Consider the following 16,899-nt stretch of genomic DNA (forward strand, 5'->3'; position numbering starts at 1 on the left):
TCCCTCCCTCTCTCCTCCTCTTTGATGTTTGTGCTGTGGTCTTCATCTGTTTCCCAACAGACTTCTCTTAACTCTCATTGCATGATAAAGCAGTGGGCCAATTAGCCCACGAACAAGGTTTTCCCTCCTTTCCTTGTACAAATCCCTGAAGCACAGGCTTTAGAGGCTGGATGTTTCCATTTGCTGCTGCGTGCAGAGCTAATGGAGCAGCGTAGCCCGGAGAAGGACTATAACTTAAAAAGCCTAGGGGTGCGGTGCGGCTGCCCTGCTTCCAGCACATCTCCAGGCTAATGCTAGGGGTTTAATTTGTGTAACTCACTCTATTCCTTATATTGAAGCTTTATGCCCTCATGAGACTGCCCTTCAGAGAGTATTTCAAAAACCTGTTCTATAAAAAGCCTGATGACTCAATCCTTCATATATGTAAGTCAGAAAGGCTGCTCCCAAGGTTGAGCGAGATGAGGCATGTGAAGGGGACCTAAGGGTGTGATCCCGTTGCCACTGGGGCTTGCATGGGCTCGGAGAGACCGAGTCATTCAGGGCTTCATCCTTCCTGACAGCATTGAGCGCTCAGCTCTAATCCAGGATTGCGTTTAATTTCTCAGCAAGTGCCTACTCTCAAAATGAAGGCTCTCTGTAAGGAATTTTTCAGTCACAACTGGAAGCAAAGGTATAGGGCTAACGGCCCAAAGTTTCTTATTGCGAATGTCATTTCAGGACTGCACCACCGCATGATTTTGGGCAAGACATTTCTCCCCACACAGACTTACTGACTGTAGCTGGGTGAGGATTAAAGCAATTAATGTTTATACGGCATTTTGAATGTGACATAACTGAGTGTTGCTATTTGGGGGTTTGCTGCAGTGCGGCTGAGATTGGCGCGAGCAGTTGGGAGTTTAGGAGGGCACTACGACCCAGAAGCAATGGGCCATGGACGGGGCTGGCCCAGTAGCCCTCTCAAAGAGCCTTACTGTTGTGAGTCACACTCTGGGGGGAAATGTGCCCTTTAGGCTCACTCTACTGATGTGCTAATTTAGTGCATCAGCTGATGTGACACCAACATGGAGGTAAAGAGATTCTCTCTAATGGGGGAGAACATTCTGTAGAGGGGGTTGTACTGTTTTTGTACATTGCGAACCACTAAGATGTGATTTATTTTTTCAGGCAATTATAAAAACAAAGCTTTCAGATTAATTCATCTGGCAGCCAAGTAATTCTGTAACCATGACCTATGGATTGTGTGACTATTGTAAGTTTAGACGGTCGTTATTTATCAAAATTAATTTGCTGTTTCTCGTGGGGGTGTTTTTGCAATTTTTCTTTTTATTTAGCACTGGAGACAATTAAATCCATACAAGGTCAATTAAAAAATAACTTTTTCAACATTGCACTTCAAGGGCAACAACAGGAAAAAAAAACAAACAAACCAAAACCCAACTGGTAAACACCTGATAAGGAGGCTGCTTTTTGCTGATGAGCTGCAGAGTCTATGTGGTGGGGTTGCATTAGCTTATGATGAGTCTGGACTAACCACAATCTAAAGGAAGGAGTGATTATGGTACTAGCTGCTGTGGAAGTTATAGTTCATATTAGCATGCTGCAGTTTGTACAAAAAGGGTCTGTGTTTTGTGGCTTTTTTGTGAATATTAAAATTAGTAACTAGCTGAACATGGTAGCCCACATTATAGTGAGGTTGACAAAGCATTGGCAGTGAAGTAGGCATCTTTTCAAACCTGCTTCCACCAGCTCTGTGTTGATTTCGGAGGGAGACCTGGTGGCACAGAGCTTGAATAACTTCCTAAATTGTGCTGTCTTTAAAATAGTGAAAATCAATGGGGTGGTTAAATCCCTGAAAACATAATAAAGGCTATGTAGTCTAATGGCAAGTTTAAAACAGGAATATCATTATTGGCTCGGTTACTTTGTTTGGAATATATATGATAACCCAAGGGACCTCTGTCCTGTGAAAGTGCTGCCAAGTTCTCAAAATGAACACCACATTGGGAGTGAGTTTCATTGAGTAAGTTACATGTAGTAGCTAGGAAGGTTGCAGAGATGGAAAAGAATTGGAAAGGAAAACCCCTCGGTTTCATTGCTATTAATGCTTTGGCTTAAGCTGGCAGTCCTGCATCTCCCTGTTGCCATATTTTGAAGTAGAATTTTGTAGTCATGTGTCCCCACAGAATATTTTCCAGTGAACTGTTCCGGTGAATGCTGCTGTGTGCAGTCTCTTCTTTTTTACCACATCGGTCGCTTATCTGCACACAGACTTCAGTTTCAGTTGCTGTCCCTATGGTTGTGACGTTTATTGGACCAGTTTATTCATTAAATGAAAGATTGCTTCCTTAAACTAGTTTAACTTCCAAAATAGTTTAGAGGAGCCCATAAAAGCTGAGTCAAGATTTGAAGTTCTCTTTGTTTTTATTAATCTGCATTTTGAACATTTTCTGCATTGAACGTTATATCCTTTTTACTTTTAATTTGACAAATGTTCCAATGCGACAAACAGATGAAAATTGGTCATGCTTATGTTTGAGGAATACAGTGGATTTTTCATTTAATTATCTTTCTGCCTGTAGCTATAGCCCTCTTGACCTCTGCATTAACTGCACCATATATTTTGTTGTTAGATAATATGCTCCTTGAGGCAGGGATCTTGCTTGTCAGGTTTATAAATCAGCAACTACCTGGGTTGCATACTGTAAATAATACTCGGAGAGAAGCTGCATACAGGGAACTTGGGTAAACACAGCCAGCAGTTCATGTTCACTGTGTCCATTGATTCCTTCTGGCTAGAATTTGTTTTGCCCTTCGTTAGATTTTTTTTTTTTTTTTTTTAAACAGCTTAATCGAGCAACCGGCTACATCTTTTCTACACTCATAATTTTAGGCTTTCTGAGGGTCATGTCAGCCTGTTGCTAGCTGGAGCAGCTCAACAGAAGTGAGCCTAATACCTTCTGCTTTGCCAAAACCAAATCATTTCCCTGCTTAGCTTTTATGAGAAGTTAGAGAGCTCACAGGAGAAATAAACAAGTGAAACATGCTGTTAGGGCTAATGCTTGAATTCTTTCTCTGCTAAGTCTCATATGCTTGATTTTGTGGTTTTGTTGTAGTTAGTGGTGACTTCCAGTAAGAGTCCTAATAGCTTAGCAGACAGTAATCAGGCTCCAAGTTTATTATCTGCAGAGTTGCTTGCCTCATTGCAGAAAAGCAGTCAGCCTTTCTGTAGGGAGGGCTGAAGAGGCTGGGAATGATCTCAGCTCTAAGCTTGTTCTGATGGCTGGTTGCATTGGCAAAAACACCTGGGTTCCAGCTGTGCTTTAATAGTCTCCTGCCTTCATACTTTATTTCGCTTATCTCCTTTTCCCTGCCACTTTCACTTGAATAGGATATATTTCATTTTGAGTTCGGAGCTGCCGTGTGCTTGCTTTTGGTGCCTGCTGCGCTCTGCCCAAGGGTGGGTGCCTGGCAGAGGAGGGAGGAGTCGAGCCCTCTCAGGCACCCTGAACTCACCTAGCTGCCTGTTTGCAAAGCACCTTGAGAAACTCAGATGAAAGCAGCTGCTGTTATATTTTATTCTCCCTACTCCCTCGAGGATCTGGTAATTGCATGTTTGTTTTTATTCCCTTTTGATTTATGTTCCCTTTTGTTGCTGTGTTTCTGACAGATCCTCCTGACTGGGTTCCAGATGAAGTCTGCAGCTACTGCACTGCGTGCAAGGCTCCTTTCACAGTCATTCGCAGGAAACACCACTGTCGGAGCTGTGGCAAGGTAATGATTCAGTTAAACACGTGAGAAACTCCCCGCCAAAGAGAACAGCAAATGTATGTGTACCACAGAAACTCAGCTGCACAGCAAAATGTGTGCGCTTGGCCAGGGTTTTCAAGTCACAGGTGTTTTTGTACATCTTGGCTGTCAACTGCTCAGCTTAAGTTTAGAAAGTGAGGAGGAAGGTTTTGATTGTTATACAGCAATAAGGATTTGTTTTCTAAAAAGCAGAACTGCCTGTTGAGATCCTGAAACAAACACCCCAAATCCAGAGTCAGTCTGGACTACTGCTCTGAATTTAACAAGCTGCAGCAGCCCGCACTGCGAGGGATGATGTACCGCTTGGCTGCAGGGACGGTGTGTCCCTTTGCTTTTTTTCTAAACCTTTGCAGGAGGACTGCGGTGTGTAGGGCTGCTGCTTTGCAAGATTGTGGGGGAGGAAGACGGAGCGAGGGAGAATAAAGCAGTCATGTGCCTCAGGAAGCCAGAAATCTGCAATCCTATTGCGCTTGCTTGCTGGTGTGCAAGTTAAAAAAGGAAGAGGGGAGAGAAGCTGGTGGTGTTAACTTTATAGTGGACTTGCAGGAGTAGGAACTTTGGAGATATCCACAAATATTCCTCTAGTCTTTCTTTAAAAAGAGAGAGATGCTTCTTTTCATCTCTGGTGAAGCTGCCTTCTCTGTGACCTGCAGAGATAGAAGCCTGCCTGGGCTAATGTCAGTGCTTGGGCCACCGTGTCAGAGAAGCTAAGCACAGTCAGATCGAGCTGCGAGTTGCCTGCAGAGGGCTTTCACTTGCTGTGCTGAGGAGGGTGGTGGTGCCAAAACACAAAAGCCCAGCACGTACAGTCTTCTCTCCCCTCTCTTGAAATCAATTTTGTCCCATCCAATTCTTCAAAGGAACTAAAGTGAAATCTCGCTCTTGTTTTTCAGATCTTCTGTTCCCGCTGTTCCTCTCACTCTGCTCCATTACCTCGTTATGGTCAGATGAAGCCTGTCCGTGTTTGCACTCACTGTTACATGTTCCATGTCACTCCTTTCTATAGTGACAAAGCTGGTGTCTGACGTATTAAAACTACTGGTGTGTCTTCTGGAGTCTTACACGGACTGATGTATTTGACCTAAGCCAAGAATTAACTTGAAAGAGGGACCCCGTGAGGGCATGTAGGCTTTGACATCCATTATTATAAATTTTGTACAGACAGTTTTTATTGCATTTTACTAAGCTGCTAAAGGGAAGTATGAAGCGTCTGTAGCTCTAAGGCTACAGTACAGTCTTCCATAAATTTATAATATTAATGTTACGATGCCATATGCAGAACAAATGCACTGTGTGGAAGGAAATAGGGCTCAGAGAATTGAACAGGCATTGCTGCTTATTTTACGTGCTAGGAACAGAGTAGCCGGTTAACTAGTCCATCCCAGCAAATCAATCCCAAAGCTCGGACACTTCTGTGCTCACTAGAATGCCAGCATGGCTGTGGATGTCAGCTCTCTCCCTCCTGCTGCAGTTTAACTCGCCCATTACTAGATTTTTTGCTACCTATGCTAGGATTAATTAAAGCAAAACTATTTCAAATCCATATTTGTTATTTACAAAGGCAAAATTTTCTGTGAATCACATAGGAAGCACTGAGGGTCCTGAAGCAGTATATTTCTGTTGCCTTTCATTTACCGAGCAGAGCAATAACTCCAAGTTGTCTTCTAAAAATTAAGTTTTACAACTTCCAGTTCCATATTTTGGAGTTTTGGAAGTATTTTTAATCTGCATCATTTATGCTAAATCCTGTTAATACAGTTATAACACAGCTTTGGTTTCTATATCAGCATTTAAAACTTAACAAACTTCAGAGGAAATGGTTACCAAATGAATGAATTAATATTAAAATACATATTTTTGAAAGTTTAGCAGCAAAATTCAGTTGATGTGACAGATTATTTCTCCCATACTGAGTTTTTTTAAATGGTTTTTAAAAGGCAAATACATAAAGATATATTCAAAACGTTCTACAGAAAGGTCAGCCAGAGAAGGGTACTTGTTGTCCACATTTGGCAGAGTAACTGTGCAAAATATTGCATACTGTTACTTCACTCATGCTAACAACTCAGAAGACGTTTGTATTTATTTGAAACACCAGGGATTAATTTTTATCTCCACTTGGAGAGGAAAGAAATAAGACTCTCATGGATTCATGCTATGATCTTGCACAACCTATTTGCAGTAAGAGCTCCCTGAGCACTGAGGTTTCAAAGGCGTTTGGACATGCTTTGAGTTAGCCACATGAAAAGCAAGACAGTGTGTGCTGTGGTTACAGAGGAAGCGAGATCAAGAGCTCTTTGCTGTATCCCCTTTCCTGACTCGCAGTGTTACACACTGTGTTTCAAAGTGATAAATACAAAAAAAAGGATGAGGAAGTTGTTTGCGGTATCATGCTCGAGAAAGGTCATCGTTCAAAATGATAAAGCAAAACTGGCCAGTGTTGATTATTTTTTTTCTTTTGATTTATTTTTGGAGGGACGTTCCCTTTGTTAAGTGGTTTAACATTCAGTGTTGACGAGCCATATAAGGGTACAACAGTTTGGCACTACTGTCGTTTTGAATCAGATGAAACAGCTTCACTTAGTTATGTGTAATGCACAAGCCTTATGATGCTGTTTGTAGACAATGTCAACTATGATGTGTTAGCCTCACCTTATTTATATTTTTTATTATTGTTTCCCTGAAATCTTTCCCATGGGATCCTTGAGTTGGAGAGTCGGCATTCAACTGAGTTTGGAAAGGCATGGGGTTGGGCGATTGGTGGGAGGTGGGTAATGTGGTGCAAGCAATGGTACTTATTCAGGCTTAAATCTCAGGCTTCACATAGCAATGATGATTGCAGTTTTATTTTTGGAAAAGAAACCAACAAATTTAATGCTTCTTTTATAGGATAAAAAAACACAACAAACTTCAATTGTGAAATAAATATGCACAAAAAGTTGCTTCTGTGGAAAAAAAAAAAAGAATCTTATTTAATGGACTGAATATTTATTCAAGCTTGTTTTTATTTTGTAAATGCTGTAATTCAGAATCATTTCCATAAATATGATATTTAAAGATCTCAGACACTATAGTTTCTTATGTAAATACAGACTCCTATTTCTCTTACTGAAAAGCACAATGACTATATCAATACTAATATACATTTGCCTCAAGGAAGACTTTCATCTTGTAATCTCTTCAGATAATTAAAGTGTCAGGACTTTCTACTTCCATGTGCTGGATTGCTCTTTCATTTCGGGGTCTGTTTACATGGAGTGACAGCTGCCATCCTGTCAAACAAGCTGGCCTTAGGTCTTTCTCACTTTGAAAATAACGTGAAAGAAATGAGTTTAAATTTGAAAATGGAAGTCTTCCATACGGACAAGGGGTGGTAAATCAAAGCTGGAGTACCAGCCTGTCACTTAACAGTGCCTTGTGCTATCTCTTGCCACTGGCTGAAAATCTCCCTTCCCAAAATACTTTGTGTCAGTGACCAGTTCACACATGACACATACTCGATCTGCCTGTGTCAAATCTGAATATTCTTTTTTGGGGGGGATACAAATCTGCAACGCACAGTTATTCTTATGAAGCATAAATGCCCAGTGCTGATTTGTTCTGCTCCTTGTATGAGACACGACTGTTGTAGGGTTTATAAGGATTAATTTTATTTTCCAGAGGACTTAATGCATGGCTTTAGGATGCCGTTTCACTGAAGAGAAAACATGGTACATCTCTGTGACATTAGGGTCTCGGCTTCTATGGTGCAACAATAGGAGAATTCTATGGGAAGCCTGCACACAAGTTTAAGATTGCATTTAAATTAACATACATAATATTTATGGGGAAATAATGCTGCCTTAAGGTGCATATAAATAAATGAACAGTAGAAATTTATGCTAAAGGGACTTTTTAAATTAAATTTACATCGCTTCAGGGTTTTGAGGGAAAAAGGGGACCTCTTTTCTCCAAACCACAACAATATGTTCCACAGCATTTTTCCTGTCGGGGATACCGCAATGGAAGAGATACGGGATAATAAGGTAAGAGCAACATTACCGAAGGGGGCAGTAATTCACTTGCTGTTGGACTGTCCTGTGTGACAGCTTCCCTCTGAATCAAGGAGGTTTTCAGAAAAAAAATAATTTACAGTATATTCTGAAATGATCCTGTAAAAATCCGACAGCATTTCCTGGTATGTAAAGGGAGGTGGGATATCAGGGCTCCCTCTGCAATGAAAGTAACTTCAATAAAAAAAATAATCTCTGCTTCCAGAGAATACTCCTGTCCAGAAAATTCAAAAATACTAAAAAGTGTCCACGTGGCAGCTGAGTGAGGAAGAAGCTGGGTGGAAGTGATGGAAGAGGAAAATGACCTTTGTGTTGTGTGTTGTCTAACCTGGGAGGAAGGAGGAAGAAAAAGGGGTGCATGCGTTTGTGGTTGTGCCTGTGCGCCATGGTGGGACACGAAGGGTGGGCTGTAGAAGTGGTGGAAGTTGGAGACGTGGCTGTAGGAAAGCTTCAAATGTAATAGAGCTCCATCACAATCCTGCCCGGGTGCTGGAGGAAGCCACCAGCGTTCTCGGTGTCTCGTCCCCAGCTGAACTCGCTGTCAGTTTATGCAAAGTCAAAGCTGCTGGGTCTGCATCCTCCGGTTTCCGTGGCAACCCCTGATAGCATCTCTCCACCGAGTGCCAAGACTGCAGCACTCCATTCCCGCACAGGCAGGCACAGAGGCTTCTGCTTTCTGCTTCGTCAGAGGGATTGCGATTGCTCAAACATCCTTATTTGTAACGGAGATTTATGCTGCAGAGTCAGATGCTTACTGTGAACTCTATTTTCTGATGATAACGTTTTACTGAATTACGCTTTATTTGTGGTGCTTGTCTGGGAGAAATCTCCTCTGTGGGCATCCTTCTGACTACTTTTGAGGCTTCTTCAGCTATTTTCCCTTCCCATCTTTCACCCTTTACCCCACTCCAGCTTTCGGTTTCTGCTGTGTATAAAATAGATGTCTTACGTAGCCTCCTTGGGTATCTTCCAGATAGCGAAATATTAGAGGCAATATTAGACAATTCAAGGAGCTTTCATCCCGGTTGCTTTCTGATCTTGCCCTTCCAAGTTTCCAGGCTCATTTCAAACCCTCCTTTGGTGTCCTTGTTACCTGCAAGAACGTCCTGCCTGCCTGCTGGAGCTGCCATGGGTCTTGCACCAAGGTGTTTTAAGTCCTGCAGTATTCCTTTACTTTGTGGAGGAGAGAGGATGGATCCTAAATCCCAGGTTTTAATAGCTGTTAGTAAATTATAGAGACTGATTTTTTTTTTCATTTGGCACTCTTTTCTTTGGTCTTAGCCCAAAAAAATGGCAAAATATTAGGCCAGAAGGATGAAGAGGAGAAGACTTGTTACAGCAAATCTGGAAGTGTGAAGATGATGTTTTAATGAAATAATTGGTCTCTTTGAAAACAAGCTGTAACTGCATGTGCTAGGAATGCTGGTGCTCATGCATAAAACAAACCAGGCAATTAGTCTTTCATGAACTCATTTCATTTCTTGTTTTCACTAAACATGAAGGCTCTGAAGTGTAAAGTATGATTATTTTTTTTTCCACTCATGTTTCACTCAAAGGTACGAAGCCGATTTGTCTTGTGTTGGGTTCTTCTGTACAAACAACAGCCAGCCTGTTAGGGCTCTGACTGAGCTTGCCTGCAAAAGAGAGAATTCTCCTGCGTCCCAACAGCGGGGCCTCCCGCCTGCTGCTTCGGACCCTCGAGCAGCAGCGGTGGGTGGCCCATGGGCACAAGGCCACCATCACAGGGGCTACTGCTCGTGTCCAGTTGGTGAGAGATACTGCTGTCTGCTCTTCTTCCTGAGCGTGAGATGTCTGACACAGCCCGGGATGCGAGGGATGGTCATGCCTGGGAATGGCAGAGCCAGCCAGCCTTTAGCTGTAACTAACAGGTTGCCCAGGGAGGTTGTGGATGCCCCATCCCTGGAGGTGTTCAAGGCCAGGCTGGATGGGGCCTTGAGCAACCTGGTCTAGTGGGAGGTGTCCCTGCCCATGGCAGGGGGGTTGGAACTAGATGATCTTTAAGGTCCCTTCCAACCTGAAACATTCTATGATTCTAACAACCTCAGATATTACAGATATTTCATTTCCTGGAAATAACTCCATGCCAGGCACTCATGCCACTTAAGCAAGCACTAAACTCATGTTTTACTCTAGAAAGTCTTATTTATGTATTTTTGCAGTTTTACAGTTCTTCACAAGGCAATAAAATGTTGTTACCGCCATGACCTTTTTATTCACTGAGTTAACAAAAAAAAGATAGCAAGCTGCATCAGGGAGGGTGTTTGAGGTGACTGCTTTCTACGTAATATATCAGTAGTAGCCAGCTTTCCATTTTTTAGATGGGATTAGGCTGCAGTACCTAGGGGCTTGGCAGTACAGGGTAAGATGCTGAGAAGAAATAGTCCTGAATAACATTTGTGCTGGTAACTTCTCTCTGATGTACCATAAAAGGTGCTGCAAATGTCCATTTTTCTAAAAAGGCGTGTCTGAAAATGACCCCGAAGTTCCTCAGCCTTTTTGGATGGTTTGGAGAACGCCATCCCTCATCCTTCAGGGGCTGGGATGGTGGCTCCACCGTGGGCTGTCCCAGACCAAGATCCTCAGTCATGAGAAGCTGTGGATCTGGCAGTGTTAAGAGCAGAGACTTTTCCTGGCTTTATTAGGAAAGGAGGTGTATTATGCCATCTTCCTTTGCGTTTGGGGAGCCTCTGAGATCAAATTTTGAGGCACTTGATGGATAATTATTTTTTCTGGCCAAGACCATTTGTGATTGCCACTTCATTAGCAGCTTTTCTGTTTATTATGCAGCAGTAAAGCTTGCTGGTTTGGGGTGGTTTTGTTGTTTTTGTTTGTTTGTTTTTGTAATTAATTTCACTTTCTTTGGCTTATCTGCAGAAAGCTGGAAATTAATAATTGAAGATATAAACAGAAAAAGAATCACTTCTGCAAGCTCATGGATGTATTTAAAAGGAAACTACCCTGTGATCCCTTGACTCCCAAACACTGGCAGATGGTGTAGAAAAAAGTGAACCCCAAGTAGTTCAAGTTCAACCCCTAGTTTTGTCTAGGAGGACGTCTTGTAGCTAGTGTAATGGAGATGGATGATCTCTGAGGGAACAAATGGTGGATGGTCTTTAGTGGGGAACAAAAATCAAAGGTTTTAGCTGGTGATTGTAAATAATCTCTATAAAATAACTATTTTTTTTTTAAAGGAAATATGCTACAGTCCCCATGTAAAGAAGCTCTGTTCAAATAAGAAAATCCAACTAATTTGGTCGTGGTGTGTTGGAACAGAACATAAAGTTGCCACACATTCAGTTCAGTGTCTCGCCTCCGATTCCCACATCTTGGGGAGTCTGTTTCAGGTCAGGGCATCAGCCTTGCTGGGAGAACAAAGTAGGAAAACCTTGCTCAGTTGTACTCCTGAAAGTAGGTTTTCTCCATCACGTGTGCTCACGTTCTAATTGCTGTCTTCTTACTTACTTTTTTCTCTTTAAAGGTATAATATTGGAGTTAGACTTTAAACTGAGTCTCAGGGAAAATAATTCTATATTTCTTTCCCATAGGGAGTGTTTGACTCTGACTGGTGTCTGTCTCAAAAACTGACGTTGTGAAAAGCCGAGGTCTTGGATGTGAACTTATTTAGATGCTGCTCCTATGCAACTTACGCGGGAACAAGAGCCAAGTAAATTGCTGCAGTAAAGAAACCAAAAATCAGGGTGGTGTAAAGTGGGGAGAGGCTTAAGGGCTTCCTAGGAAGAGGCTCTTGGTGGTGCTTACTAAACACATGAGTAGAGAGGGTGACACAAAGGCCACGAGCCTGCAGGTGACATGGCCTTCGGCTGGGGACCTGGGACCTGGTGGGGCAGCAGGAGCAGCTGAGCCTTGGCCAGGCTGAAGGGAGAAGCCGAGGAGCAGCCGGCCCAAGGGACACAGCCCGAGGGGAATTTTTTTTCCCATTGTTTCATCAAAATCAAATCCCAGAAGGAAGAGGGATGTTTTCTTACCTACTGCACTGAAGGTAATTTGAAGGTAGGTGTGCTACTTCTGTATTCCCACCCAGTGTTAACAGAAATACTAGTCCTTGGCAGATGGAGGGGGACAGTGAGAGGCTGTTGTCTTTTTGCTTGTTGATTATATTTTTAATTTTTTTTCTGCTTGCTTACTGCAGTAAGAAAGGAAAAGAAAAAAACTGAAAGAAAAGTGTTCACTTCTTAAAAATCTCAAATTCCCATTCACGCAACAAATAATTCTCCTAATGTGATCTAATTGCACAATGCAAATAAATACCAATCATGAAATAACATGTTTGGTTTTAAACAGAAAAATCGTTAACCCCAAATCAAGCAATTATGAAAGTGCTTCCTCTGTGTACAAACAGCCCAGGAGCCATCGAGAACACCAGCGTGGTGTGATAAAACCCTCTCTGCCGGGCATGTGCTGCTCCTGGAGGCTTTCCAGTGCCCTCCCAAGGTTCGGATGTTGTCACGGTGTTGGCTGCCAGAGGAAATCGCTTCTTGCCAAATGGTATCTTCATTGCTGCTCTGCGTGCTGCTGGGGTTCGGTGCTGAAGGCTCTGTGAGCCTCTGCAGGGCTGCTTTTATGTGTGATATTTGTAAAATGGCATAAGCACCTGGTAAAAAGGGACATGTAGCTGAACAGGGCAAGGCGTCGAGCTACCATACTGCTGAAAACAAAAAAAACAACATTTCTGGTGTGTTTTGCTGTGAGGGGAAAGACTAACAGATGGGAAAGTGCAACTTATACTGTGGTGTTTGGGGCTGTAATCTATTCAGTGCATCGGAGAAGGTTAATTGCACACCCGATTGACTACCCTGTCTACACTGGGCGCACAAATCTGCTAAGGAGGGCACCTCCACTGAATTGGGAGGTGTTTAATGGGTGCCAGCGGCCAAAAGTTGAGCCAACTTGAACAAATCCATGTGAGAAAGAAAAGGCTAATTCTTGTGTGGATAATCAACTGTTGAAGGAGTGAACTAATACTTGTGGTGAACTCTCTACTTACGACCACTAGAATTTTTAACATGGCATCAGGGGCTTCCTACAGGCGCAGCGATGAGGCCACCTGTTTGGGGACTAAGGCAGAGGTGAACACTCAGTGGGGCTGCCGTGTGCCTGAGGTCAGGAGAGGTGCTGGTCGTGGTGGTCTCAAGTTTATAAATCAATTCAGGAATTATTAATAAGAGGGATTTCTCTGTGGGCTGTCGTGCAGGAGGGATGCAGCAGCACAGGCAAAGCCACTTGGCGCACCCCATCTCCCAGTTTCCCCCTGGAGTTAATCCTGCGCCAGGGTTGGAGTCACACTGGCATTGCACCATTGTAAGTAGCAGGGAAAGAAAGGTAACGGATCAAACACAAGGAAGAAGGAAGCAAGGGGAAATATGCTGCCGTTTGGGAGCCCAGTGTCTAAAGGAGGGGAAGGAAAATCCCTGACCGCAAAAATCTCCCTATGTGCAATTCATAATCAGCTAAAGGAACGGCTTCCCAGTTTGCCGACAGTGGCTCTCCTGTCCTTGTGAGCTGGCTGTGATTTCCCACAGCGCTCGTCAATGCTGGTGTCATGCTGAGAGCATCACTCCTGCAAACCACCAAGCAGGGCTGTGGGTACAACCAGTGTGCCACGCATGGGAACTGAGCAGGGCTGGGTGTGTAAAATCACTGCTTTCCCAAACCCAGCCTGCAGCTACAGAAGAAATGATCCTTCCGCTTTGTGTTCCTTCCCAACTACTGGAGGTGACTCCGCTGCTCGGCTGAGACAGCCCCTGTAGCTGGGCCCTGGGCGATGGAGGCAGTGAGCTGGGATTTGGGGAGCTGGAAGTCGTGTCCCTGCTCTGGGATTTGGGATTCAGGCAGAGCCTTGCAGCCACTATCAGGGGCCCAGCATCAGATCCAAAAATCTGTGCCTCGGTTTCCCTACTGCAGAGAGGAAAGGATGGTTGTTTGCTGAGGAACCAGGCATGGAAAGCAGTGGCCAAGCCTGCACAGACCTTATGGTGAGGTACAACTGGGGATGTAAGTTATACCATACACAAAAGGGACTTGTTCATATTCTCGCCCAGAAGAGCACATCAGCCCTGGAGGACCGGAGAGGGCAGCCGTGCCTTTCCCCTGCCGGAGAGTGGGGAGTGGGCTGCTGGCCCCCCACGGCTTCTGCCGAGCCCCCGTCCCAGCCCTCAGGCGCTTTTCTTCCCTTCAGAGATGTTCAAGCCAAAGGTACCATTGTGAGCGTTCATGTGGGTGCCTCCACAGCAGAGGTGTTGCAATACTGTGCCATAGTGGTCTATAGGATATTGTATAGCAATTCCTTCCTCAACCCTGCAAACCGCACAGTGCCCCTTATCTTTCCCTGCATACATGGTACCAGCAGGCTATAATGCACCATCGTGCGGGACCTGCTTATGTCACCACTGTAGGTACGTTATCTCCATCCTACAGAAGAGTTTATTAAAAGACTTGGGAACACAAGATCGGATCGTCCCGTCCTGCTGTCTCAATCAACCATGAATAATGCCTTTCATAAATTGCTTGTACCTCATCACACAGGTAAGTGCAGTTTTCTTTACTGTACTCAGAGCTTAATCTTCTCAGAAGACTGAAGGTCTTAGAGATGCTGAAGTCTACAAACTGTGACATTTTAGTGGCCCTTTGAAGCTTAACCTTGGATCTTGCAGTCAGTCCTCTCTGTTCCTCCTGCATGCCAGGGGACCTTTTGCTCTCTTGCCTGGCACCTGGACCCTTATCTAGAGATGTGTCTGGTGGGAAGAAGAGAGCTTGTAGGAAATGTCTGTGCTGCTGTAAAAGAAAGGTGTTATGCCATGTAAGTTGAGGCCTGTGATGGTTCTGGGCTCCAGCTTGAAAATCACAGCTTCCCCTGGTCCTCTGAAAGCGATTGGTATGCCGTAGGTTGCCTTTCCCTTTGGCAGGCTGCTCTCATCCTAAAAGCGGTCTCTGGCCTTAATTTGGCTTGTTAAACTTCCCAAGACCTGCTGGACACATCAAGCAGACACCGGTGGTCAAGATGGACCTCTAAAGACAATTTTGCTGTCATCTCCATCGATCCTGTCTGGGTCTACAGCAGCAGCTCTGTCTCAGCAGGTATTTACTGACACGGGGGGGTGGCTCAGCACGCGGGGGTGCTGTGTGCTGGCTCGCTGGTTGGCGTCAGCACGCCTGAAGCAGCAGAGGGACATCTAAATCTGCTCCCAGGACTGGGCTGGGGAGCAGAGCTGCCATGCCAGGCTGGAGGGTGTGGGTCACGGCTGCAGTCTGAAGGACAATGTTTGTGTCTTGTGTTAATCTGTTCTCTGGCTAAACGCAGCAGAGACTGATTGGTTTGTTTTGCTTAGATGGTAATGAAGCAGTTAATTGCATTTGGGAATGGCTGGCTCTGCCTGTCTGCTCAGGGAGGCATCTTAGAGGCTTGCCCCACGGATCCCAGGCTGTGTAAGTGCATCCAAGCATCTTCCATTTCCCAGGCTGCTCGGCTTCCCAGCTCCCTTGTTGGATTGATTTGTTCTTTCCAAATACGTGTTTTATCTGCTCATCTCACCAGCCCTCCATGCTAAATGTTGTCTGCACCGATTGGCAGCACGAGAGGTGCCTGTGCCAGCACGGGCTCCTCCTGGGGATGCCCGGGCACCAGAGCTGCCGGCATGGCACCGTGCTTGGGTGACCCCGTACCCACGGGACGGGAGGGTTGTGCTGCCGAGTCGGCGTATTATTGCTGTGGCGTGCGATTGCCACCACAGCTCCTGGTGGAATTCGGGTGTTTTGAGGATGATCTCGGGTGTTTCGAGGATGTATAGTCTCTGTGCTGCCCTCACAGATTGGCACCAGCCCTTCCAAGTCTCCCACATGCTAAAATGTTTCCCATCCCTTACACCTCCACTGTTAGCCCCTGTTCTGCTGAGGCATCACCTGCTGCTCTTCCGTTGCATCCAACAGCTACTGGGTTTATTTCTTTTTCTTTTGTAGTTTCTCCACTTGGGGCCTTTTGAGTATTTTTGAGGCCTGGCCTGGCATCCCAAAGTCATCTTCCAACAAAACAAACATTTCATATTTAAAATGCAGCAAAGCTGTTCTTTCTGTGTCGCCTTGCCAAATCATAATTTCTCCTCCTTTAATGGCGCAGTAGCTGAGGGTGGGGAGAAGGCAGTGCTTCCACCAACAAGCCTGCTTTACCTGCTGTCACAGCACCAGGGCTTGGCTGTGCAGAGTCAGTTATACTTTTAGGTCAAGTGCTTGAGCTGTGTGGAAGTACCGAGTCCTTCCCTTCATTCCCTGCTCAACTTGCACGCAGAGCATTAAAGCCGCTGTACTCCCCCATAAAGCACAATATTCGGTCAAATCCAAGTGCTTCGGTCCCCACCTTGCACCTTAGCAGGGATCATGCCATCCTCTTGGGGCTCTCGCCAGCCCCCATCCCTGGCCTGAGGGTGGCTGTTGGCACTCCAGCCGTGTGGCTGCAGGGGTTTGATGCCTCAGAAGCGTCCGCTCCCCCCACGATGCCACCGAAGGAAGCCCCGTCTCCGCTGGCCCCCGCTGTGCTCCTGCCTCGCTGCTCCACTGCGAAGTTCTAGAAGATCCTCGATGCTCCCTGAACCCACGGGAGGCCACAAGCCGCAGCGCGAAGCTGCCGAGCCCTTTGGGGAGGGAGCAGCTTCCCCGGGGTGGGATGAAAACCAGCAATTCCCATTTTTTCGTTTCGAACCCCCCTGGGACAAAACGCAGCCGACGCTTGTCCCCTCCGCCCACCCCCTGCGCATCGCCCCCCTCCCCGCCGGCATCGCCCGCCCCGGGGTCCCTCGGCCGCGCAGACGGGGATGGCGGGTTTGTCCCTATAAATAGCAGCTGCCGGTGACCGAAGCCGCCGAGCTGCGTCGGGAGAGGCGGGCGGGCAGCAGCAGGCAGCGGCGGGCTCGGTGTGACACCTTGCGGCCGCCCGGCGCAGCGCCGGTCCGAGGGCGGGCAGCGCGGCGGGGCTGCTCCCGCCGGGTCACCTTTCCGAAATATTGCAGCT

The 16,899-nt window shown here is 45.5% G+C and overlaps 1 protein-coding gene across 5 annotated transcripts in view; it reads left to right on the top strand.

Moving 5' to 3' along the window:
- The window catches only part of ZFYVE28 (zinc finger FYVE-type containing 28), a 162,588-nt gene extending 155,634 nt beyond the window's left edge, over positions 1-6,954 (top strand). For all 5 annotated transcript variants that reach the window (XM_054203242.1, XM_054203243.1, XM_054203244.1 and 2 more), the window contains 2 exons: positions 3,668-3,771; positions 4,701-6,954. In XM_054203242.1, the coding sequence (XP_054059217.1) occupies positions 3,668-3,771; positions 4,701-4,832 (236 nt within the window). In that variant the 3' untranslated portion in view covers positions 4,833-6,954. The remainder of the gene's footprint in view (positions 1-3,667; positions 3,772-4,700) is intronic.
- Positions 6,955-16,899: the final 9,945 nt, after the last annotated feature.

This window comes from Rissa tridactyla, chromosome 5, assembly GCF_028500815.1.
Source record: "Rissa tridactyla isolate bRisTri1 chromosome 5, bRisTri1.patW.cur.20221130, whole genome shotgun sequence".
Lineage (NCBI taxonomy): Eukaryota > Metazoa > Chordata > Aves > Charadriiformes > Laridae > Rissa > Rissa tridactyla.